The sequence below is a fragment of the Nerophis lumbriciformis genome, linkage group LG05 (genome assembly GCF_033978685.3).
Source record: "Nerophis lumbriciformis linkage group LG05, RoL_Nlum_v2.1, whole genome shotgun sequence".
Taxonomy (NCBI): Eukaryota; Metazoa; Chordata; class Actinopteri; order Syngnathiformes; family Syngnathidae; genus Nerophis; species Nerophis lumbriciformis.
Window position 1 is genome coordinate 48934099 of NC_084552.2, and position 26861 is coordinate 48960959.

Below are 26861 nucleotides of genomic sequence, written 5' to 3' on the forward strand. Positions count from 1 at the left end.
ACCTGAGGACTATGCTGATGCTGAAGTATTGTGCTGAAAGACACAACCATCCCATCAGTTGACATGATGACAGCAGATATTGTAAGTAACTGAGTATGTTTTCGATTAAGCGTATAGCACTCGTGCTAAATGCTAATGATAGGACAACGGCTTCGTGCTTCACTATAGCTGGAACTGCTTAACATCCAGCTTGTAAAACAGAGTTGTCTAAACATTTTCCACTGAGGGCCACAAAATGAAAAATCAAATGTAATCCAAGGTTATAAATATTCAAACAATATATGGATTTATTTTTAGAGAAAACAAAGAGTGAGTGTTAGCTTTGTGTTAGCATCAATATTTAAACTTTTTCTTGTTACATTAGGTTTGCTCTTTTATTTCACTTAGGTTTGTTTTTCTTCTTAGTAAGAGTATTTTTAGAATGTGCCATGAGCTTCCAAAAACGTAGCTGCGGGCCGCACTTTGGACACACTTTAAGCTCCCCCTCCGCATATTCAGTAAAGTGGTCGTCGTCTCTCACAAAGTCTGCCATGATTACCGTATTTTTCGGACTATAAGTCGCAGTTTTTTTCATAGTTTGGCCGGGGGTGCGATTTATACTCAGGAGCGACTTATGAGTGAAATTATTAACACATTACCGTATAATATCAAATAATATTATTTAGCTCATTCACGTAAGAGACTAGACGTATAAGATTTCATCAGATTTAGCAGTTAGGAGTGACAGATTGTTTGGTAAACGTATAGCATGTTCTATATGTTAGAATGACTCTTACCATAATATGTTACGTTAACATACCAGGCACGTTCTCAGTTGGTTATTTATACGTCATATAACGTACACTTCATCAGCTTGTTGTTCACTATTCTTTATTTATTTTAAATTGCCTTTCAAATGTCTATTCTTGGTGTTGGGTTTTATCAAATAAATTTCCCCCAAAAATGCGACTTATACTCCAGTGCGACTTATATATGTTTTTTTCTTTCTTTATTATGCATTTTCGGCCGGTGCGACTTATACTCCGGAGTGACTTATACTCCGAAAAATACGGTAGTGGTGGCAAACACAAAAAGTGCTCCTGATGTTGTTGACGGAAGTCGCGATTGTTATGCGCTCTGCGAACGCACCCAGGAAAGAAGTTCCGGTCATTTTTAAAAGGGGCAAAATATTGTAAATGTTACATGTTGTCATCAATGTGCCAGTGTTACAACATTACATAATACTTACAGCATGCATATAAAACGTTGCTAGTTTTTTAGAGGGCTTTGTAGGCTAAATAGGTGAATCCACACCTCTTGCTAGAGGTTTTTCACCATTTAGAACGCACAGAAAAGAGAAAGACGTGTTCTTGTCTCACATAAGGATTGTGATTAATAAGCAAAATGTAAAAAAAGAAAAGTGCAATTCCCCCTAAAGCATTTGCAAGAAGCAATATGAGATCTATGTGGCATTTGTGCTTTACGGGTTTCCTATTGCATCATGAGAATGACATTCCAAAAAGGCAACGCGGACATCTTTTCCATTGACTTGATTGGCCATCCATGTAGACGTAGAAACCTCATTTGGCATCTGAGCTAAACAAAACTAGCAAAAATAAATCCTTGCATGCACCCCTTTGTCCTCATATAGGGATCGTACAATTCCTTCGGCTCCTCCTTGCCTTCTGTTTGACGATTGGGGGGAGGTATAACGGGAGTGTCGTTGGGGGTTTTGGTTCAGCTGGCTCATATGCCAAGAAGAAACAGTATCAACCCGCCGCCTTCACTAGAATGAATCCCAAGAGGCTCGGATGGAGACACGATACGTAAATGTATGAATATTTGATGTTGGCATTAAGTAAGGAGGTTCCCACGCTGTGCCCTAGCTCCTCTGCTCCTGTTGGGGGCAGTGTCCCAGCCTCATGCGCAGCGTTCCGCTCTTGTGCAGCTTCCACAGCTGCACAAACTCCTCGGGCAAGGCGTGGAACCAGCTGTTATGCTTCATGTCGTCGTAGTAGTGGTGGCTGATGGGCTGCTCGGCGAGGTCCACCGAGAAGGGCCAGAAGCCGTACACGGTCACCTCCTCGCACAGCCCCAGCGCCAGGCTGACCACGAAGAGCCCCGTGGTGAGACGCCTGCCGTGCACGTTGCGGGCCTTCCAGAATTGGCCCACGCTGTACAGATAGGCCGGGTTGGCGAAGAGCATGGTGATGTCGGACGAGGAGTCCGCCAGGGCATAGGCGGCCCGCAATGAGGGGGCCGTGCCGGGCCTCGTGGAGAAGGCCGGCATGTACATGTAGCTGGAATCGTAGACCTTCATGCTGTCGACAAACGCCTTTCTGGACCACAAGAGGTTCTGGAATCTAAAATGGAGACACTTCATTAGGCACACATGATGATGGGATCTCATGATCGGGGATGTGAGCACCCTTTGAGAAAAAATTATCAAAAAAAAAAAAAGAGGAACATTTCAATCAGTATGAAGTGCTACCACACAAACATTATTTGAAACTCAAGACTACATTTCCTGCAATTGTGTGCATGTCTACACTATTTTTATACCTTTAAATTTATTCTCATCTCCCAACCTCTTTTGGCTGTCTTTTTGACACCGACATGTCCCATGTTATGTACCACAGAATAAATGTTTTTAGTCGATACGCTATATTGCCAAAAGTATTTGGCCACCTGCCTTGATTCACATATGAACTTGAAGTGCCATTCCATTCCTAACCCATAGGGTTCAATATGATGTCAGTCCACCTTTTGCAGCTATTACAGCTTCAACTCTTCTGGGACGGCTGTCCACAAGGTTGCGGAGTGTGTTTATAGGAATGTTCGACCATTCTTCCAAAAGCGCATTGGTGAGGTCACACACTGATGTTGGTCGAGAAGGCCTGGCTCTCAGTCTCGGTTTTAATTCATCCCAAAGGTGTTCTATCGGGTTCAGGTCAGGACTCTGTGCAGGCCAGTCAAGTTCATCCACACCAGACTCTGTCGTCCATGTCTTTATAGACCTTTCTTTGTGCACTGGTGCACAGTCATGTTGGAAGAGGAAGGGGCCCGCTCCAAACTGTCCCCACAAGGTTGGGAGCATAGAATTGTCCAAAATGTTTTGGTATCCTGGAGCATTCAAAGTTCCTTTCACTGGAACTAAGGGGCCAAGCCCAACTCCTGAAAAACAACCCCACACCACAATTCCTTCTCCACCAAATGTCACTGTATTTGTTGCACAGGTGGCATCCAATGACAGTTCAACGCTGGAAATCACTGAGCTCCTGAGAGCGGCCCATTCTTTCACAAATGTTTGTAGAAAAAGTCTCCATGCCTAAGTGCTTGATCTTATACACCTGTGGCCGGGCCAAGTATCCAATACTTTTGGCAATATAGTGTTATGTAGGTTCTTACTGTGGAAAGATCAGTAATACTGAATCATTGTGGTATTATCGTGTCAGTTTAATGCTCTATCTGCTAGTCCTAATGGGAAAGGTGGTCTTCTTCTGGCAAAACACTACCGCTTTGGTCCACTGGCGCGGCCGAAGTCAACCAAAACTGAATGTTCTTAAAGGGGAACATTATCACCAGACCTATGTAAGCGTCAATATATACCTTGATGTTGCAGAAAAAAGACCATAGATTTTTTTAACCGATTTCCGAACTCTAAATGGGTGAATTTTGGTGAATTAAACGCCTTTCTAATATTCGCTCTCGGAGCGATGACGTCACGCATCGGGAAGCAATCCGCCATTTTCTCAAACACCGAGTCAAATCAGCTCTGTTATTTTCCGTTTTTTCGACTGTTTTCCGTACCTTGGAGACATCATGCCTCGTCGGTGTGTTGTCGGAGGGTGTAACAACACGAACAGGGACGGATTCAAGTTGCACCAGTGGCCCAAAGATGCGAAAGTGGCAAGAAACTGGACGTTTGTTCCGCACACTTTACGGACGAAAGCTATGCTACGACAGAGATGGCAAGAATGTGTGGATATCCTGCGACACTCAAAGCAGATGCATTTCCAACAATAAAGTCAAAGAAATCTGCCGCCAGACCCCCATTGAATCTGCCGGAGTGTGTGAGCAATTCAGGGACAAAGGACCTCGCTAGCACGGCAAGCAATGGCGGCAGTTTGTTCCCGCAGACGAGCGAGCTATCGACCCTAACTTCCCTGGCCTGCTGACATCAACTCTAAAACTGGACAGATCAGCTTTCAGGAAAAGAGCGCGGATGAGGCTTTGTTTACAGAATATATTAATTGATGAAAATTGGGCTGTCTGCACTCTCAAAGTGCATGTTGTTGCCAAATGTATTTCATATGCTGAAAACCTAGTTCATAGTTGTTAGTTTCCTTTAATGCCAAACAAACACATACCAATCGTTGGTTAGAAGGCGATCGCCGAATTCGTCCTCGCTTTCTCTCGTGTCGCTGGCTGTCGTGTCGTTTTCGTCGGTTTCGCTTGCATACGGTTCAAACCGATATGGCTCAATAGCTTCAGTTTCTTCTTCAATTTCGTTTTCGCTACCTGCCTCTACATTATAACCATCCGTTTCAATACATGCGTAATCTGTTGAATCGCTTAAGCCGCTGAAATCCGAGTCTGAATCCGAGCTAATGTCGCTATAGCTTGCAGTTCTTTCCGCCATGTTTGTTTGTGTTGGCTTCACTATGTGACGTCACAGGAAAATGGACGGGTGGTTAAAATCAGGCACTTTGAAGCTTTTTTTTTGGGATATTGCTTGATGGGTAAAATTTTGAAAAAAACTTTGAAAAATATAATAAGCCACTGGGAACTGATTTTTAATGGTTTTAACAATTCTGAAATTGTGATAATGTTCCCCTTTAAGTAGGGCTTTAAATACACGGACATAGTTTCTGCACTACTGCTGCAATAGAGCGCACATGAGAGTGGTGTTTAAGTGTGCATGATTTGTGTTGCGGATAATCAGCGGAGAGTTTATATTTATAAATGCACACATGTTGAAAGTGCAATTTCAATGTTGATGTGCATTTATTCGAAATAAAGAATGAAGGTTACGACAAGCAGAAAAATCTTTGTCGAGTATTTGAAGTTCTTAGGCCTTTTCAACACAGTTTACATGTGAACGCAACACTGTTTAGAAAAGTATGTGTCACCTCTTCTCAATGATGCTGGGGTTGGCCGTCACAAAGTGGGTTTTGGTGCCCACATCATTCACGTATTCCTTGGAAAGTGGTGGAAGGTTACACCTGAATGTAAAAAACAAACAGGGCAGCAATGAAAACACATGCAAATCAACATGCTTCATGATATCTAAAGGCACACCAATAATTATCGAGCAACGGAAATGTAAGATAAAAGCGAGTGGTTGGTTAGTTAAAAAAAACATTCAAACTGGGAAGTGTTTTGCAGTGATAATATGCAAAGCAGCCCCTGCCATTCAAATAAGAGGAGCTTCACAAGTGGAGTCCATCTTTCCTCCCAAAGAGCCCTTCAGCTATTTCACATCGGCAGCTCTTGCCTGACTTATCGTCATGCTTCAAGGTCTAACGCGAAGCAAACAACCTCATGATGAAGTCGGCACGGTCGATGTCACGTCCGCATTGGCTGTGCCTGAGGATGCCGCCGTTTCCCACCACCGCACACTTCTTCAGAGGCAGCTGCAGAGGGCTGGTCTGGAAAGAAGTCATAAAAAAAGCACATTAATCTTGGGCTCGTCTCATCTGGCTTCACTAAAATCTTGTGCAGCTTTACTCAAAAAGTGTCTGCTGAAGCCACTGAGGAAAAACTGATTTTATCAGGAAGAAAATGGCTCCTGTTGAGAAACGTGTCCATTTAGGCGGCCATTTTTCTTATTTTCAACTTGTTTTTGCCCGCTTTACATTTGATCGCCCCTTATGTGCAATATACAGGACTGTCTCAGAAAATTAGAATATTGTGATAAAGTTCTTTATTTTCTGTAATGCAATTAAAAAATCAAAAATGTCATACATTCTGGATTCATTACACATCAACTGAAATATTGCAAGCCTTTTATGATTTTAATATTGCTGATTATGACATATAGCTTAAGAAAACTCAAAAATCGTATATTTCCTCAGACCAAGTAAAAAAAAAAAAAGTATAACAGCAAAACAAAATCAAACATTTCAAAATGTCCATTAATGCACTCAGTACTTGGTTGGGAATCCTTTTGCACGGATTACTGCATCAATGCGGCGTGGCATGGAGGCAATCAGCCTGTGGCATTGCTGAGGTGTTATGGATGCCCAGGATGCTTCAATAGCGGCCTTTAGCTCATTTGCATTATTGGGTCTGGTGTCTTTCAGCTTCTTCTTCACAATACCCCACAAATTCTTTATGGGGTTCAGGTCAGGGGAGTTGGCAGGCCAATCGAGGACAGTAATGCCATGGTCAGTACACCAGTTACTGGTGGTTTTGGCACTGTGGGCAGGTGCCAGATCATGCTGGAAAATGAAATCATCATCTCCATAGAGCTTATCCAACAGATGGAAGCATGTCACTCCACGTAAGGGCATGGCCGGAAACCAACATTGAATGACCGTGACCTTCGATCCCTCAGACGGCTCTGTATCAAAAACAGACATCAATCTCTAAAAGATATCACCACATGGGCTCAGGAACACTTTAGAAAACCACTGTCACTAAATAAAGTTTGTCGCTACATCTGTAAGTGCAAGTTAAAGCTCTACTATGCAAAGCGAAAGCCATTTATCAACAACATCCAGAAACGCCGCCGGCTTCTCTGGGCCCGAGATCATCTAAGATGGACTCATGCAAAGTGGAAAAGTGTTCTGTGGTCTGACGAGTCCACATTTCAAATTGTTTTTGGAAATATTCGACATCGTGTCATCCGGACCAAAGGGGAAGCAAACCATCCAGACTGTTATCGACGCAAAGTTCAAAAGGCAGCATCTGTGATGGTATGGGGGTGCATTAGTGCCCAAGGCATGGGTAACTTACACATCTGTGAAGGCACCATTAATGCTGAAAGGTACATACAGGTTTTGGAACAACATATGCTGCCATTTAAGCGCCCTCTTTTTCATGGACGCCCCTGCTTATTTCAGCAAGACAATGCCAAGCCACATTCAGCACGTGTTACAACAGCGTGGCTTCGTGAAAAAAGAGTGCGGGTACTTTCCTGGCCCGCCTGCAGTCCAGACCTGTCTTCCATCGAAAATGTGTGGCGCATTATGAAGCGAAAAATACGACAGCGGAGACACCGGACTGTTGAACGACTGAAGCTCTACATAAAACAAGAATAGGAAAGAATTCCACTTTCAAAGCTTCAACAATTAGTTTCCTCAGTTCCCAATCGTTTATTGAGTGTTGTTAAAAGAAAAGGTGATGTAACACAGTGGTGAACATGCCCTTTCCCAACTACTTTGGCACGTGTTGCAGCCATGAAATTCTAAGTTAATTATTATCTGCAAAAAATAAAGTTTATGAGTTTGAACATCAAATATCTTGTCTTTGTAGTGCATTCAATTGAAAATGGGTTGAAAATGATTTGCAAATCATTGTATTCCGTTTATATTTACATCTAACACAATTTCCCAACTCATATGGAAACGGGGATTGTAGAATAAATCACTTTTTTAATTGACTTTTCCTGTTTGTATGTAGCTACAATCTTGACTGCATACCTTTTGGCACATATTAAATGTGTGTGTGTGTGTGTGTGTGTGTGTGTGTGTGTGTGTGTGTGTGTGTGTGTGTGTGTGTGTGTGTGTGTGTGTGTGTGTGTGTGTGTGTGTGTGTGTGTGTTTCTTTTCAGAAGTGAACCAACCTTTGATGCCAGCTACAACATATTCTGCGAGAGGATCATCCGCCAAAGGATAATTGTTAATCAGGAGGTGCTGAAAATGCACCAGCTACGACGAATGTTTTCAAATACGGTGCAAAAATAAGAAGATTGTGATGCTTCAAACTACAGGTAACAACAGAAGCTTTTTTTGATGTAAAATACTTTTATGCTGGAAAATATCAAAAGAATAATAAATAATTTAAAAAAAAGGCTTTGATAGTATATTTAAACTACTAATACTTATGAATATATCTTTATTTACACCCTTGTGCTCATCTTTCCCTGTGTTCTTATGCTGCAGGCAGGATCAATTAAAGAGAAGGCTGACTCTGGACTTTCCCCAACTGGTGTTTCAAGCGCAACATCTGCGAACTGGTTTTTGTTGAGACATTGTCTGCAGATAAGCTGATAGACAGGCTACCTCATCCATCAGGTACAGACACAACTGAGTCAACTGAAGTAAGCCAAGGTGAAAGTGACACTGAACACATGGCAAGAACAACAGCTGGTCCGCAAGACACTTTACCCACCTGCTCCCAGTGCCACCCACACTGGTTTAAATGTAACTTAGCTATTGGGTTTTCACTATGTAAAGCGCTTTGAGTCACTAAAGAAAACCGCTATATAAATATAATTCACTTCACTTCACTTCACTTCACATCAAAGTATAGCATTGTTTGTAGCAGAATAATGTGTTTTTGAGCAGATCTGCTGCCATGTTCGTAAATCCACTGTTTCCCACACATTCATTTATTTGTGGCGGCCCGCCACGAAAGAATTACGTCCGCCACAAATAGATTTTTCGGCTTTTGACTCGCTCGACCGCTCATAAAAGCAATGGGACTCTGTCTGTGAATGTACCTTGTAGTTACAATTCCGGTGCAGTAGGTGGCGGTAGCCTACTATGCATTGTAACTCCGCCAATAGCACTTAATTCACCTGGTGGGACAGAAGAAGAAGAAGAAGAAGAAGACGACGACGAAGTAAAAGAAGAACGAACCGACCGGATCAAAATACGAGGGTAAGACGTCTTGGCAAACAAGTTCAAAAGTGGTCCAAACCTGTGCAGTGTGCAGCACCGACTCGGATTTTCTTAATTTTTATTTTCGGGATTTGAATGCATTTATTTTGAAAGGACAGCTGGAGAGAGACGGGGGAGGGGGGAGAGAGGGTGAGAGATGGGATTGACGCGGAGCAAAGCGACTGTCAGGTGGGATCGAACTGGGTCGCCGCAGCGGGTGCTCTACCAGGTGAGATAGTTATAGCTGCATCGCTCGCGGCTCGTCATATATTTAACGTTAATCCGCGATTTCACCGAGCGTTTCACTGACGGTGAGCAGCCTGACGCTGCTTCATTAACACCGCCGCTGTTTGACTCGGGGGTCGGGGAAGACGCACGCAGTAACAGTCACCTGTTACCATACCGACGAGCTAACGTGTCCAGGTTATAACCCTGTTGTCAATAAACACACGTGGAGACGGTGCTTCAGATACTGCATTAATACTGAAGCTAAATTGTCCACTGTCCACTGCAGCATGTGAATGCAATGAAAAGAATAAAATCTGAGCCAACCAGCTGTTAAAATGTTGTCCAGGTTAATGTTTTCGCCATTAAAGGCCCTTCATTTCAAGATTTCAACTGTGATCGGGCTTCAAACAGGTGGCTGACCTGTTCAGATGAGTGTAACTGCTACTGGTCAAATAATGTGAAATAGTATTTAATTTTACATGTATGCAATGCCATTTAAATGTAATTATAGATAATAATAATAATAATAATAATAAATACTGTGTAGTGTTGTAAATAGTCAACGGGAAGGATTTTAGTAAGATATAAGCCATGAGCACTACACAGCCAGAAAAAAACCTAGGCAGGACAAGTAAAAATATTGGGGCAAGTAGATTTGAGAAGTCGGGCAAGTAGAAAAAAACCTTAACGTTGAACCCTGCATGTGTTGAGCTGCTGCCGCTTAAGGTTAGACGGCACTGTACATAGAGCGGTTCTGCTCGTTAGTAATAAATTCTAATGTTGGATGTTCACTCCTTCACACAGATGAGTATAGAAAAATATTTTCAACGGCCGAAAAGGGCTCGACTTGGAGAGGAGGTAGGCCTACAGTCCGGACCACAGGAGGTATTATCAAAATGGTATAGACACTTAGAAATCTCATAAGGAAAGTGAACAGACGTCCATTAGTGTGAAAATTAATTTGCTTCCAATACTTCCAGGCTTCAACTAGTGCCGCAGCTGTGGCAGCTGGCGCAGCTGAGGCAGTAAGAGAGGGTGAGGAGGAAGGGAGTACGCAGGGAGATGTTGTAGGAGAGGAGGAAGACAGGCAGCTGTATATAAATATGTACATAAAGTGTTGTAATTATATTCCAACACCGCGTTCTTCTAGGTCATCGCCGCTGCCGCCGCCACCCCCCGACCACACCACCACAAATAGATGCCTGTCCTGTAGGAAACATTGAAATCCCTACATTTTGAATACACTTGTAAATATATTTGTGGGGGCCTGCTTTTTTAAATCACAAATGTGCATTCTGTATAAATGATACGTTATCAATTTTAAGTATCACCTAGACATTAGACCATGTCTGCTGAGTTTGGCTTTGAATATTATTTAGGTTGGTATTCTAACACCTAGCAAGATGTTAAACACCTCAACTTTCGGGAGGATTTTGTATTAAATACTGTATGTTTATTTAGTGCCTGGATTTTTTGCTATTTATGGCTTAGTATGAACTACACTATATACTACAGTCGTACACATCAGCTAAAAAACTATAGTGCATTTAGTAGCAGAGTTAAGTGTTTTTAAGCAGAACTACGGCAATGTTTGTGTGGCTTTGAATTTTAACACAACTCGTACTCATTATTAGTAGAATTTCCGACCTGGTTATGTTTTTAAGCTTTTATCTCTGTTTCTTTTTACCTTCCCTCCCCCCATCCTTCATGAATGAGCATACACAGCTCGCGCTTGCAAATTAGGGTCAGATATTCATCGCATTTCTCCCCCACAACCAGGAAATTAGCCAACCCCTCTGAGGCCCCTCTGGTTTAATAGTGCGATTCCACTCCACGGCCAAACCCCCCCCCACAATTCTGGCCACAGATTCACACACCATGTGGAAGCATTCAAAAATAGAGCAAAGAGCCTTATCTGAAAAAAAACAACAAAAAAACTCCCACAGGGATCTTTTTTTCCATTCCGGTGTGCACGCAGGAACATCCATTTTGGGTAATACTGCGTAGGGTTTTCAAAAACGGCACTCATAACCGAACCATACTGCATTTGTGTTTAAGTCTAGCTGCATATATCACATTATTGACCGTCAGCCAACACTATCCCTGCCTCCATTGTGGGGGATGGGGAGTGTCCACAAACAGGCCTGTACTCAAAAACAAAATATGCAGCTTACCTGCACAAACAGCGAGTGCGTCTCATTGTTGACCGTGTGCCAGTAGTAAAACTCGCCGTCGTACCACAGCACCTTGCCCACCGCCGCGATCTCCTTAGTCAGTGCAAACTGCCTCCGGGGATCACAGCAGTCCCGCAACATCTTCCTGTTGTGGAGGGATGGGAAAATTGCATTAGAAATTCATGACAGTGCTTTTCACACATAAAAGAAATGCAACACAAAGTTCTTTACAGACTTAAAAACAATGCCCTGATCACTCACACACACACACACACACACACACACACACACACACACACACACACACACACACACACACACACACACACACACACACACACACACACACACACACACACACACACACACACACACACACACACACACACACACACACACGCACACACACACACACACACTTACACTTACACTTACACTTACACTTACACTTACACTTACACTTACACTTAAATTAATGCATGACTGAGTAGAGAGGAGCCAGGTGAAGAAACACTATCATAGGAGCCGTCTGCACTCGGAGGTTATCAGACCACTGCCAATAGGACGTTGGCACAAAACTCCCCCACAACCAAGGTCAATATAATGCCTAATGCAGAGAGCTCCCTCAGAGGAACATTGGAAAGTAAAACTGAAACAAAAACGTGTACAAATAGTAAGAACCATGATTAAGAATAGCTTACGAGTAAAACATATGAAGTTAAATATATTTACAGTATATATATTATAAATAAATAGAACTAAATACAATCTAGTATAAATAATAACAAAAAGTAAAGTATGCATGACTTCAATAACATTTGTAAATATTACCAAATTTTTCAGACCATAGGGCGTACAGGATTGTAAGGCGCACTGCCGATGAGGAGGTCTATTTTCATACAAAAAGCGCACCAGATTGTAAGGCGCATCAAAGGGGTCACAAAACTTCCTGGTGCTGAACATAACATGTACGGTAATGGTGTTGGTTTTTTTTTGTCAAAACGTTGCATTGATTATGTTTTATAGACTGTCTTTAAGCTGCTTTCTGACCGTCTCTTCAGGATGCGCCGTTTTGTGGGCGATCTTATTTAAAGGGGAACATTATCACCAGACCTATGTAAGCGTCAATATATACCTTGATGTTGCAGAAAAAAACCCATATATTTTTTTAATCGATTTCCGAACTCTAAATGGGTGAATTTTGGCAAATTAAACGCCTTTCTATTATTCGCTCTCGGAGAGATGACGTCACAGCGTGACGTCACATCGGGAAGCAATCCGCCATTTTCTCAAACAAATTACAAACACCGAGTCAAATCAGCTCTGTTATTTTCCGTTTTTTCGACTGTTTTCCGTATCTTGGAGACATCATGCCTCGTCGGTGTGTTGTCGGAGGGTGTAACAACACGAACAGGGACGGATTCAAGTTGCACCAGTGGCCCAAAGATGCGAAAATGGCAAGAAATTGGACATTTGTTCTGCACACTTTACCGACGAAAGCTATGCTACGACAGAGATGGCATAGAAGAATATCGACCCTAGCTTCCCTGGCCTGCTGACATCAACTCCAAAACTGGACAGATCAGCTTTCAGGAAAAGAGAGCGGATGAGGGTATGTCTACAGAATATATTAATTGATGAAAACTGGGCTGTCTGCACTCTCAAAGTGCATGTTGTTGCGAAATGTATTTCATATGCTGTAAACCTAGTTCATAGTTGTTAGTTTCCTTTAATGCCAAACAATCACATACCAATCGTTGGTTAGAAGGCGATCGCCAAATTCGTCCTCGCTTTCTCCCGTGTCGCTGGCTGTCGTGTCGTTTTCGTCGGTTTCGCTTGCATACGGTTAAAACCGATATGGCTCAATAGCTTCAGTTTCTTTTTCAATTTTGTTTTCGCTACCTGCCTCCACACTACAACCATCCGTTTCAATACATGCGCAATCTGTTGAATCGCTTAAGCCGCTGAAATACGAGTCTGAATCCGAGCTAATGTCGCTATACCTTGCTGTTATACCCGCCATGTTTGTTTGTGTTGGCATCACTGTGTGACGTCACAGGAAAATGGACGGGTGTATATAACGATGGTTAAAATCAGGCACTTTGAAGCTTTTTTTAGGGATATTGCGTGATGGGTAAAATTTTGAAAAAAACTATGAAAAATAAAATAAGCCACTGGGAACTGATTTTTAATGGTTTTAACCCTTCTGAAATTGTGATAATGTTCCCCTTTAAGTGGCTCCACTTGGACAGCGTCTGCTCCCCGCCATCTTTGTTGCACCGGTAGTTTTTAGTGCTTCCACAGCGAGTCTACTGACAGATTTAAGTTAAAACTGTATGCCACTATATATTAGAAATGGCAACAGCGAAGGATGAATGCCCCACAACAAGAAGATAGAGACAAAGAAGTAGCTTATTGACAATAGTGCTGACTACAATGGTGGATGCACACAAATTTTCGGGACTTCTGCAGATCCCAAATACACATCAGCAGGTACCAATAGGAAAGAAAAGTTGGTTTTGCATAATACTGCAAAACAAAACGCCAGATAATATGTCTCCTAATAAGTGCCATTTTGGGGTCCTTATACATACACCATAATAAAACCTGTATGTTGAAGCACAGTACGTCTAATTACGGTAGCCATTATGCTCCATGTTCCATCAAGCGGTGCGGCTTCGTAGCTTACCAATGTCGCACTAATATACTTTGACAGATTTTTGAGCGCCGATGTTCTATATTTTCAATGATGGTATTGCTTGCTTTCGGTACTTCTCTAGCGTAATTTATTGAACAGGCGTCAACTTGCAGTCCACACGTATCTCCATCTACTGGTCAGACTTATCATTACACAATGTACCAAATAAAATTGCTTTGAGGTCAATAAGCACAACCAGAATTAATATGAACATTAGGCACAGCGGGTTATAAGGCGATTCTTAAGAAAATGAAAGGATTTTAAGTGTGCCTCATAGACCAAAAAAGATGTTAAGTAAAAGCCAAATTAAAAAAAAGTTAGGTCTTAAGCCTGCTCTTAAACATGAACTTTCTCTGCAGCCATGAGGTCCTCCGGCAAACTGTTCCATAGACGGGGGCCATAATAGTGGAAAGATGCCATCTCGTGACTTTGTGTCCTGACTTTTGGAATACTTAGCAGACGAGTGCCAGAGGGGGTTTCAGGGTCTGCGGGGTTCTTAGGATAAAAGCAAATTGAAAGTTAAGAAGGCCCAATACCATAAAATCATTTATAAATAACAGAAACCTTCAAATTGATCCTGAAACACACAGGGAGCCAATGCAATGATTTTAAAACTGTTTTTTGTCAGGACACGTGCAGCTGAATTTTGGCGCAATTGAGACATGCAATTGTTGATTGGCAACACTAAATTGGCCCTAGTGTGTGCATGTGAAGATTAATGTTGTCTATATGTGTTGGCCCTGCGATGAAGTGGCAACTTGTCCAGGGTGTACCCTGCCTGGGATAGGCTCCAGTGCCCCTGCCACCCCGAACGGGACAAGCGGCAGAAAAAGGATGGATGGATATAAAAGGTGCAATAACATTTTTAGGAAGACCAGAAAGCAGGCACTACAATAGTCTATCCGACTCATAATAAAGTGAAGTGAATTATATTCATATAGTGCTTTTCTCTCGTGACTCAAAGCGCTTTTACATAGTGAAACCCAATATCTAAGTTACATTTAAACCAGTGTGAGTGGCACTGGAAGCAGGTGGGTAAAGTGCACGGCCACTCTACCAACCGAGATATACCGCCTCGATAATAAAAGCATGCATTAGCATCTCTGTGTTGCCCTGAGAGAGAATAGGGCAAACTTTGGCAATATTCTTAATAGGCCTGGGCAATATGGCCTTAAGATAAAATGTCCAATTTTTTTCACAAAAAATGCAATTTACAATTTTTTCCAAATTTGTTTACCTTTTTTTTAAAGAAACCAATGAAGTGATAATTTAAAACAAGTTTGTATTTTATTTTATCAAAAAATAGTAGTTTAATATGACATTGCATACACTGCATTTTACTCTTAATAAAATTCAAATTTGTATAGTGTTGTTCTTTTTAGACCAGATATAAATTGTACTTTCTATGGAATAATTTTCAAAGAAGTAAATTAAGCGTTTCCTCTGGGAGGCAATACTTATGTCTTGGACAAATTACTTCTGTTAACAAAAATGTAGCATTGCACATTGCATGCAAATAAATACAAACTTAAAACTTCTGTCTTGAATACAATATGTCTGTAAATAAAATTAAATATTGTACATTTTATGCAAATAAATAATCAAGTAAAAAATTAAGATGATTCTATAGTTTTAGTAAATGGATAAACGCAGATTGTTCTACTGTACATGCACCAGTAATCGTTCTCCACTGTGCTTCTTTCTTATCATACATTACATGGCACCTGGTGTAAATGATTGCACCACACTAAGCTGCTTTTTAGCTGGAGGTTGTTGTTGTGGTCCTTTTCGCCTTGTAAAGAATTGCATTTCCCCATTTTGGTTACAGATGAAGAAAGTTTTAAACAAACTATGCAGATATAACTGACAACTCAATTCCTTTTTTTTTTTTTTTTTTTTTTATAAAGTACCACTGATAGTCGTACACACACTAGGTCTGGTGAAATTACCCTCTGGATTTGACCCATCCCCTTGTTCCACGCCCTGCGAGGTGAGGAGAGAAGTGAGCAGCAGCGGTGGCCATGCTCGGGAATCATTTTGGTGATTTAACCCCCAATTCCAACCCTTGATGCTGAGGTAATGGGTCCCATTTTTGTAGTCTTTGGTATGACTCAGCCGGGGTTTGAACTCACGACCTACCGATCTCAGGGCGGACACTCTATCCACAAGGCCACTGAGCAGGCAATTATTTTATTTGAAACAAACGTCTCGCTTGCGTTACCGTTAGCCATGTTTTGCTAGGTGTGTGGATATCCGCTAGGGAAATAAGGGATAGGGTGCAAGCTACTGGGAGCAAATAGGATGCCGGTGCAAGAGAAAAAAACATAGATTTAAAAAAAAAAAAGTAAATCGTCTGCAACAAAAAACTTGAATTCATTGATAAAATCAATATATTGCCCAGGCCAAATTCTTATGATAAAAAAAAATATTTGTTATATTTTTAATACTTAGTATAAAACTAAGCTCATAGTCGCAAACGACACCCAGATTTTTCACCCGGAGTGATGGAGTCAAGGACAATGCTTGTAGTTTTAATATGTGTCTCTCAGAGCCTCAGCGCCAATGACTAAAACTTTAGTTTTGTCCAAGTTAAGGTGCACACGATTATCTGCCATCCAGGATTTAATATCTAAAATACACTGAAAAAGAGTATCAATCGGTCTTGTGTCATCAGGAGACATGGAAGTGTACAGCTGTCCGTTGTCAGAATAACTGTGGAAAAATAATTCCATGTCTCCTGATGACACTGTCAAAAGGAATTGTAGAAATATTAAAAATAATAGGACCTGAAATTGATCCTTGAGGGACACCACGTGTGATTTCATGGCTCTTTGAGGAGCTTGTATCCATACTTACCAATCATTTTCTGTCTGAGAGATAGTAAGTGAACCCTTAGTGAACAGCATCAGAGAGGCCGAACATGATGTGATCTTCTCGATCAAAGGCAGCACCAAGACTGACAGTTTTTGTAAATCAGCACTCAACCTTAAATTCTTTAGAATTTAGAATTTCACTGTATCTGTACTGGGGTTCACCTTAAACCCGGACTAAAACTTTTCTAAAATATTACATTTATTAAAAAATAAAATAATCATAGTTGTTAAAAACAAGTTTTTCTTACATTTCTAAGTTTAATACAGGTCTATATTTATTCAAATTGTCAGCATCTAAATTGTTCTTCTTTAGCTTGGGCCTCACCACTGCTCTTTTAAAGGCAGCAGGAATGACCCCTGTCTGAAACAGGAAATTTAAGATGTTTAAAATATCCTCTCTGAAGATCCATTAAATGTTCTAAAAAATCAAGTTGGAATTTAATCTAAAAGACGTGGTGGGTTTTATTGTGGGAAAAAAACCCCATGAAGCATCTCAGCATTTACCTGGACAAAACTCTGCAGTGTTTCCTCAGGTAAAAACAGACACATGGATTAAAAGTTGTGTGAGAAGATTTAGTTTTCCGCCGAATTGGTCTGCAAACTGCTCACAAAAGGGAGTCTGTAGGAGTGCGACGTATATTATTACATTTGACAAAAATTTCAGTTGAAAAAAATTGTATTTCTAATATTCTTAACTGCGGCGTTATAAATGTTTTGCTGTTCGCGTAGTATATGAGTCAAGGCTGGATTTGAGTTTGCAGTTAAATTTGTCAACAATAAAATCACAGGGTGCAGGGGAAACTACATCAAAGTATTCGCTGCGCGAATGAGGGAGGAGAGCCGCTACCGCAAGCCTAAGGAATGTGCATTAACAAGGCATGCAGCAAACCTTCAGAAGTGTGCAAGCCAACCATCATCACTTCCATAAATAGGGATGTATACCGAGTAGGGCTGCAACTAACAACTAATTTGATAATCGATTAATCTGTCGATTATTACTTCGATTAATCGATTAATAAATCGGATAAAAGAGACAAACTACATTTCTATCCTTTCCAGTATTTTATTGGGGGGAAAAAGAGCATACTGGCACCATACTTATTTTGATTATTGTTTCTCAGCTGTTTGTAAATGTTGCAGTTTATAAATAAAGGTTTATAAAAAAAAAAATAATAATAATAATAATAATTAAAAAAAGGAGCCTCTGCACATGCGCATAGCATAGATCCAACAAATCGATGACTAAATTAATTGCCAACTATTTTTATAATCGATTTTAATCGATTTAATCAATTATTTGTTGCAGCCCTAATACCAAGTACCGACATTTTTAGGTAGCGGTTTGTTATTGGGTCAGTCCAAGCGGACAGTTAAAATTCTGGACTAATGATACTGCTATCGGTACTTTTTTTAATCCAGCTGACTGCCGTGATTGTGATACACGTGCGCTGTCACATTTATTCAGGTGTCGATGCAAAGCATAAAAAAAGACACGGCGGGACAGCCATTCGGAACTGAACTCTTAACGCCCCACTTCCGGTTACGCGATAAGTGGAAGTAAACAGAATCATAGATTTCTGTGTCATGGGAACCAAGGATCGAATCACTGTTCACTAAAAACACAATTCAATGCGGAAAGTCGCATCAATTACACATAGTACCGATAAGAATACAGATAAATACCGGTATCGATAAACAATATCGATAAGCCTATCGTATCGATGAATACCTTATGATATACATCCATATCCATAAGTGCTAAGAAAAGACAGTTTAGAGACACACTTCTGTCGTTTGGAAACACTTTTTTTTTAATGGTGGTATAAGTGGTAAGTATCAAGAATAGTGGACATTCATATGTATCAGTTTTGACTGTTGAAATGCGACGACCCGGTTATTTTGTGGTTATTGTACTCATCTTTATCACAAAAGCCTTTAAGATTTAAAAATCAGGTTTTGATAAAAGACTTCCGTGCTGTGAGATGTTAACCTCTTGTGCCAATAAAACTGGTGATAAAAATGCGTGTTGTTATCATCTTTATTTGCATCAATAAGAATACAGATAAATACCGGTATCAATTAAGAATGTAGATAAGGCTATCGTATCGATAAATCCCTATCCATAAGTGCTAAGAAAATACAGTTTGGAGACACACTTCTGTCGTTTGGAAACACTTTTTTTATGGTGGTAAAACAACACAGATAAATACCGGTATCGATAAACAATATCGTATCGATAAATACCTAATGATATACATCCCTATCCATATGTGCTAAGAAAAGACAGTTTAGAGACACACTTCTGTCGTTTGGAAACACTTTTTTTTATGGTGGTATAAATTATAAGTATCAAGAATAGTGGACATTCATATGTGTCATTTTTGACTGTTGAAATGCGACGACCCAGTTATTTTGTGGTTATTGTACTCATCTTTATCGCAAAAGCGTTTAAGACTTAAAAATCAGGTTTGGATAAAAGACTTCCGTGCTGTGAGATGTTAACCTCTTGTGCCAATAAAACTTGTGATACAAATGCATGTTGTTATCATCTTTATTTGCATCAATTACACATAGCACCGATAAGAATACAGCTAAATACCGGTATCAATTAAGAATGTCGATAAGGCTATCGTATCGATAAATCCCTATCCATAAGTGCTAAGAAAAGACAGTTTTGAGACACACTTTTGTCGTTTGGAAACACTTCTTTTTATGGTCGTAAAAGAATACAGATAAATACTGGTATCAATAAACAATATCGTATCAATAAATACCTAATGATATATATCCCTATCCATAAGTGCTAAGAAAATACAGTTTAGAGACACACTTCTGTCGTTTGGAAACACTTTTTTTTATGGTGGTAAAAGAATACAGATAAATACCGGTATCGATAAACAATATTGTATCGATAAATACTGTACTTAATGATATACATGTACCTACGCTCCCACATACATACACAAATACAGTACATATTTACCTACCTAATGTTCGTACATCCACACGCACATTCAATATACAAACATACACATACACATACTGTACATATACATTCACTGTACAAACACATATACACATTCTGTACATATACATTCATTGTACAAACACATATACACATTCTGTACATATACAAGTACATATGCATACTTACACTCATGCACATAATCACGTTTCATCAAACATATATTAACGTTGTTGCCCTAGGGTAAACTGGGTGTAACACATGGCACACTGACAAAGCTTAACCTATTGTGACTATAACAATCTACAAGGTTAATGTAGGTTGCTTCTCTTTCTCCCCCTCCATTTTTCTGCATTCTTTCGTATCTCAAGTTATCATTACGTATATGTATTGTTGCATTTAAACAACTGTATTGTTGATAATAAAGGTAAATTATTGGTATTGTTCATTATCAATAGCGCTATTTCTATTGGTATTTGTATTGATCCATTTGTAGTGTAATAATGTTCATTGTTATTTCTGTATTATTTTTTATTTTTCGCTAACTGCTTATTTGCTATTACTTTTACCATCATATTTGTACATGTCATATTTGCTGATGTTGCTCTATTGTTGTTGTTGTTGTTGTTTGCTGTTGTTGTTTTTGTCTCTCTGTCTAATCCCCCTCTTGTCCCCACAATTTCCCCCTCTGTCTTCTTTTTTTCTCTCTTTCTATCCCCTCCTGCTCCGGCCCGGCTGCACTAAATGATAATATAAATACATTTAATAAAGTCAAATACAAATAAGGCAACAAGAGAAGTATCCTACACTTCTCTTTTGTAAAGTAAATCTGAACAGCCGACATGGGCATCTACATCAACTATATGATTTGCCTGAGAAGCTGGACAGGACATAAAAAAAAAAAAAAAAAAAAAAAAAAAAAAAAAAAAAATGATATACATCCCTATCCATAAGTGCTAAGAAAAGACAGTTTAGAGACACACTTCTGTCATTTGGAAACACTTTTTTTTAATGGTGGTATAAGTGATAAGTATCAAGAATAGTGGACAATCATATGTATCGGTTTTGACTGTTGAAATGCGACGACCCGGTTATTTTGTGGTTATTGTACTCATCTTTATTGCAAAAGCGTTTAAGACTTAAAAATCAGGTTTTGATAAAAGACTTCCGTGTGTGAGATGTTAACCTCTTGTGCCAATAAAACTTGTGATAAAAATGCATGTTGTTATCATCTTTATTTGCATCAATAAGAATACAGATAAATACCGGTATCAATTAAGAATGTAGATAAGGCTAAATCCCTATCCATAAGTGCTAAGAAAAAACAGTTTAGAGACACACTTCTGTCGTTTGGAAACACTTTTTTTTATGGTGGTAAAAGAATACAGATAAATACCGGTATCGATAAACAATATCGTATCGATAAATACCTAATGATATACATCCCTATCCATAAGTGCTAAGAAAAGACAGTTTAGAGACACACTTCTGTCGTTTGGAAACACTTTTTTTTATGGTGGTAAAAGAATACAGATAAATACCGGTATCGACAAACAATATCGTATCGATAAATACCTAATGATATACATCTATATCCATAAGTGCTAAGAAAAGACAGTTGAGAGACACACTTCTGTCGTTTGGAAACACTTTTTTTTTATGTGGTAAAAGAATACAGTTAAATACCGGTATCGATAAACAATATCGTATCAATAAATACTTAACGATATACTGTACATCCCTATCCATAAGTGGTAAAAAAAGACAGTTTAGAGACACACTTCTGTCGTTTGGAAACACTTTTTTTTTATGGTGGTATAAGTGACAAGTATCAAGAATAGTGGACAATCATATGTATTGGTTTTGACTGTTGAAATGCGACGACCCGGTTATTTTGTGGTTATTGTACTCATCTTTATCGCAAAAGCGTTTAAGACTTAAAAATCAGGTTTGAATAAAAGACTTCCGTGCTGTGAGATGTTAACCTCTCGTGCCAATAAAACTTGGGATAAAAATGCATGTTGTTATCTTTATTTGCATCAATAAGAATACAGATAAATACCGGTATCAATTAAGAATGTAGATAAGGCTATCGTATCGATAAATCCCTATCCATAAGTGCTAACAAAAGACAGTTTAGAGACACACTTCTGTCGTTTGGAAACACTTTTTTTTTATGGTGGTAAAAGAATACAGATAAATACCGGTATCAATAAACAATATCGTATCGATAAATACCTAATGATATACATCCCTATCCATAAGTTCTAAGAAAAGACAGTTTAGAGACACACTTCTGTCGTTTGGAAACACTTTTTTTTATGGTGGTATAAATTATAAGTATCAAGAATAGTGGACATTCATATGTATCGGTTTTGACTGTTGAAATGCGACGACCATTGGCGTTGTTAGGCCTATTTTAGGGGGGCTCAAGCCCCCCTAAAATATTCTTAAGCCCCCCTAAATAATTTGGTGTTATATATATATATTTTTTTTTACAAATACATATTCATTATAAAGTGGCCCGAATATGAGTTTAAATAAATAATCATATAACCTGTTATTATTCACCCAGTTTCCCGTCACTTCGTAGCGTAAGGTAGAGAGCCCCTTTAGTGCGTCGGTATCCAATCCATTCCACTTGTTCATATAGAAAATGCCCACATCACTCAAATTCCAGTCCGCATTTTCTCTGCGACCTTGCTTGCGGTCCTGCAGGTGTACGAAGCACATTATCTTCCTTTACAATGAGTGAAGCTGCACGAAACCTTGTGTGTGCAATTGTAAATAATTTAGTTTTTAAGTTTTGTGTTTCTTGTAGAATCTATATAAAGTAATGTACATTAGCCTATTGTTAAAATAATGAAAAAAAACATCATTAAATATATTTGTTTTATTGTATTGTTACATTAATAGCTGTTGTAATATTATAGGATGGCTTGTTAAACATTTCATAGGATTTTCAGAGGGAGGAAAAACCAAGACATTTAATATAAAATGTAAAATGAATAAATACATAAAAAGAAAAAGAAAAAAAATGGTTAAAAGCCATCGTCTCTGGGAGCATTTCATTTCGTCCCGTGCATTTAAAAAAATAATAATAATAATAACAATAAATAATTTCTAAGTCTTTGTTAGCCGTTTGTGAAATGTTGTGCTTGTGCGTAACGTTCGCTCGCATCCTGTGCATCTCCTGGGGGCTAAGCCCCCCCTGTCCTTAAAAGCTAGTGACGCCCCTGGCGACGACCCAGTTATTTTGTGGTTATTGTACTCATCTTTATCGCAAAAGCGTTTAAGACTTAAAAATCAGGTTTTGATAAAAGACTTCCGTGTGTGAGATGTTAACCTCTTGTGCCAATAAAACTTGTGATACAAATGCATGTTGTTATCATCTTTATTTGCATCAATTACACATAGTACCGATAAGAATACAGATAAATACCGGTATCAATTAAGAATGTCGATAAGGCTATCGTATCGATAAATCCCAATCCATAAGTGCTAAGAAAAGACAGTTTTGAGACACACTTTTGTCGTTTGGAAACACTTTTTTTTATGGTCGTAAAAGAATACAGATAAATACTGGTATCGATAAACAATATTGTATCGATAAATACCTAATGATACATCCCTATCCATAAGTGCTAAAAAAAGACAGTTTAGAGACATACTTCTGTCGTTTGGAAACGGTGGTATAAATTAAAAGTATCAAGAAGAGTAGACATTCATATGTATCGGTTTTGACTGTTGAAATGCGACGACCCAGTTATTTTGTGGTTATTGTACTCATCTTTATCGCAAAAGCGTTTAAGACTTAAAAATCAGGTTTTGATAAAAGACTTCCGTGTGTGAGATGTTAACCTCTTGTGCCAATAAAACTTGTGATACAAATGCATGTTGTTATCATCTTTATTTGCATCAATTACACATAGTACCGATAAGAATACAGATAAATACCGGTATCAAATAAGAATGTCGATAAGGCTATCGTATCGATAAATCCCTATCCATAAGTGCTAAGAAAAGACAGTTTTGAGACACACTTTTGTCGTTTGGAAACACTTTTTTTTATGGTCGTAAAAGAATACAGATAAATACTGGTATCGATAAACAATATTGTATCGATAAATACCTAATGATATACATCCCTATCCATAAGTGCTAAAAAAAGACAGTTTAGAGACATACTTCTGTCGTTTGGAAACACTTTTTTTTATGGTGGTAAAAGAATACAGTTAAATACCGGTATCGATAAACAATATCGTATCGATAAATACTTAATGATATACATCCATATCCATAAGTGATAAGAAAAGACAGTTCAGAGACACACTTCTGTCGTTTGGAAACGGTGGTATAAATTAAAAGTATCAAGAAGAGTAGACATTCATATGTATCGGTTTTGACTGTTGAAATGCGACGACCCAGTTATTTTGTGGTTATTGTACTCATCTTTATCGCAAAAGCGTGTGAAGTTTATAATCTAATTACAAGTGGAGGGGATTATCGGCACAAATGAAGAGGTAAATGATTGTTTGTTTCCAGTACGGCATCGCCGCAAATGAAGCTAATGGCGTACCTGTACAAGTCAATGCCCGTCTGGTTCTTCTTCCAGACGTCCCCCTGCCTCAGCACCTCGTCCACGATGTCCTTATCACGGGGGACATTGTACACCGGGTACACGTAGAACCAGCACAGCACCAGCACGAACACAGCGGTCCACGCCGACAGCTTGGTCCGGTAGCACCGCATCAACGTCTTCTCCCCCCACGCCGCCTCCGTCGCGTGTCGTCCGTCAGTGCGACCTCAACGCCGCCGGTCCACGGAACTGCCGCCTGCAGCCAGCCAGCGCACGGGTGGAGTGGGACGTTAATTGCAAGGCGTTAATTCGAGTCAAGCAGGTTCTGCGGTCTGCTGCAATGTGCGTTCTGGGGCCGTCTCCTCCGCCTACTTCCCGGCGTGGGGTTCTGTCTTTGCGTGGGGCTTTGCTGCAGCAAGAAGCCCTCGTTTTCCAGTTCGAGAGTCGGCTCTTTTGTCTGTTGACGCCGCGTGATTGGTCAAAATCTAAACAAGCAAGCAAGCAAGAGAAGAAGAAAGAGAGGTGTTGGAAAGATATATACTTAAATCCCTATAAGCAAATAAAAAAGATGGCACATTGAGACTGGATATACGTACCCAGGGCCGTTACTAGGAATTCTGGGCCCCCTGAAAGAAAGGGTGTTGGTGTGGGCCTCTCTACCCCAATTGTCACTTTCAATGTTCCTGACAGTCAGGGCCGGCCCGTGGCATAGGCCGTATAGGCAAATGCTAAGGGCGCCGTCCATCAGGGGGCGCCACGCCAGTGCCACAAATGTTGGAGAAAAAAAAAGAAAAAAAAAAGTTGTTACTATTATTTCTAAATACAAAAAATAATCCCACGTTAATTAAAATGCAAAGTAAAGCCTATTTAATAGAAATATTATTTGTTACAACATTACAACCCCCCAGCTCCCTTCCTGTATCATGACTCTTTTTGGACGTCACCACATCAAAAAATCAACACAAGATGCCAAAACTGTCAGGTGCCCAGGGTAGAAAAAAGAGAAAAGAAGAGGAGGAGAAACGAGAAAAGACAGAGGTAGCAGGTAGGTAACGTTAGCCTACGTGAAATTATTTGTCTGTTACAGAATGTGATAGTAACCTGGCTTTTTAGCATTAAGCTAATGTTACATGATTCGGCAATTGCTAATCAATAAATAGCTAGTTCTGTTTTAACGTCGGGTTAATATTGTGGAGGGGGCTAAATTGTTATGGAAAATAATAATGTAACGTTAGGTAATTACAGTACTCCCACCTTACATTCCTCAGGGACATTTCTTTCTTTTTTTAGTTTATTTCGAACATGAACACACTTACATCATAATACATCACACAATTTCATATCATTTCATTTTACATCATGCCCGAAAAGGAGTAGGAAGAAGCAAAGCTTATTTAATCCTACCCCTTTCCCACTTCAAAGCGTTTACAAATATATAGAATCATTTACTGACCTTTTTATATAATAAAATAACATCTATGAATTAGTATACAACAGTTTTGTAATATGTAATTAATTAATTAATTCAGTCATTATTAACATACTGAGATGAAGAATATCTTATTTTCAATAAGGTTGAAAGTATTTCTCATAATTCTTCTTCTTTGTACTCTGTAAGCACTATTATTTTGAACAACCTCTTAAACTGGATCATATCAGTACAATTTTTAACTTCTTTACTTAATCCATTCCATAATTTAATTCCACATACTGATATGCTAAAAGTTCTAAGTGTTGTACGTGCATATAAATGTTTGTATTAGATCTTTTAAGCAGGTGTTTTTTGTTTACATTGTTATTGCCTTCTGGTTAGCTAATGTTTGCCCTGCAGGTAATAGTCACTTTTCCACCCCTTTATATATTAGGTATAGTTGTAAGTAAAAAAAAAAAGGTCAAAGACAAAGCTATTCGGGTTCTTGTGAGTATATACACTTCACTGCCGATGTGGGGAGGGGCGCCACCTAAAATCTTGCCTAGGGCGCCAGATTGGTTAGGGCCGGCCTGCTGACAGTGCCTGGTGTAACACACCCAGTTGGTTTCTTTTTTTTATTTTCTTTTTTTTTTTTTTACAATTAACCACTTAACAAGTCAGAGTATTATTATGGAAATGTGTTATTGTGTGAATGCTCCAAAGCACACCAAAATGCATCTATTTATTCTTCTTCTTCTTCAGATTTTGGCACGCTCTATATATACCTTCCACATTTGTCATCCAATTCAAACCGGAATCGCATGCTTTCCCTTGACAAATTCCAAAAACTTACCAGAATTCCAGGTTTTCTGGGACATTTTTCCCATTCAAAATTAATTGGTCATTTTTCAAACTTCCACCATATCCACATTTTTCAACCGATTCAAACTATGGTAAATGCGTTATACTTGTATAGCGCTTTTCTACCTTTGAAGGTACTTAAAGGGGAACATTATCACAATTTCAGAAGGGTTAAAACCATTAAAAATCAGTTCCCAGTGGCTTATTTTATTTTTCGAAGTTTTTTTCAAAATTTTACCCATCACGCAATATCCCTAAAAAAAAG

General features: G+C 39.3%; 1 protein-coding gene across 1 annotated transcript; it reads right to left on the reverse strand.

Moving 5' to 3' along the window:
* Positions 1-773: 773 nt before the first annotated feature.
* Positions 774-25092, reverse strand: st8sia1 (ST8 alpha-N-acetyl-neuraminide alpha-2,8-sialyltransferase 1). Its single transcript, XM_061959469.2, has 6 exons — positions 24921-25092; positions 24325-24809; positions 11210-11354; positions 5521-5630; positions 5112-5204; positions 774-2342 (listed from the first exon to the last, which is right to left on the reverse strand). The coding sequence occupies exons 2-6, from the start codon at positions 24495-24497 to the stop codon at positions 1862-1864; spliced, it is 1002 nt and encodes a 333-aa protein (XP_061815453.1). The 5' UTR covers positions 24498-24809; positions 24921-25092; the 3' UTR covers positions 774-1861.
* Between the last annotated feature and the right edge of the window lie 1769 nt (positions 25093-26861).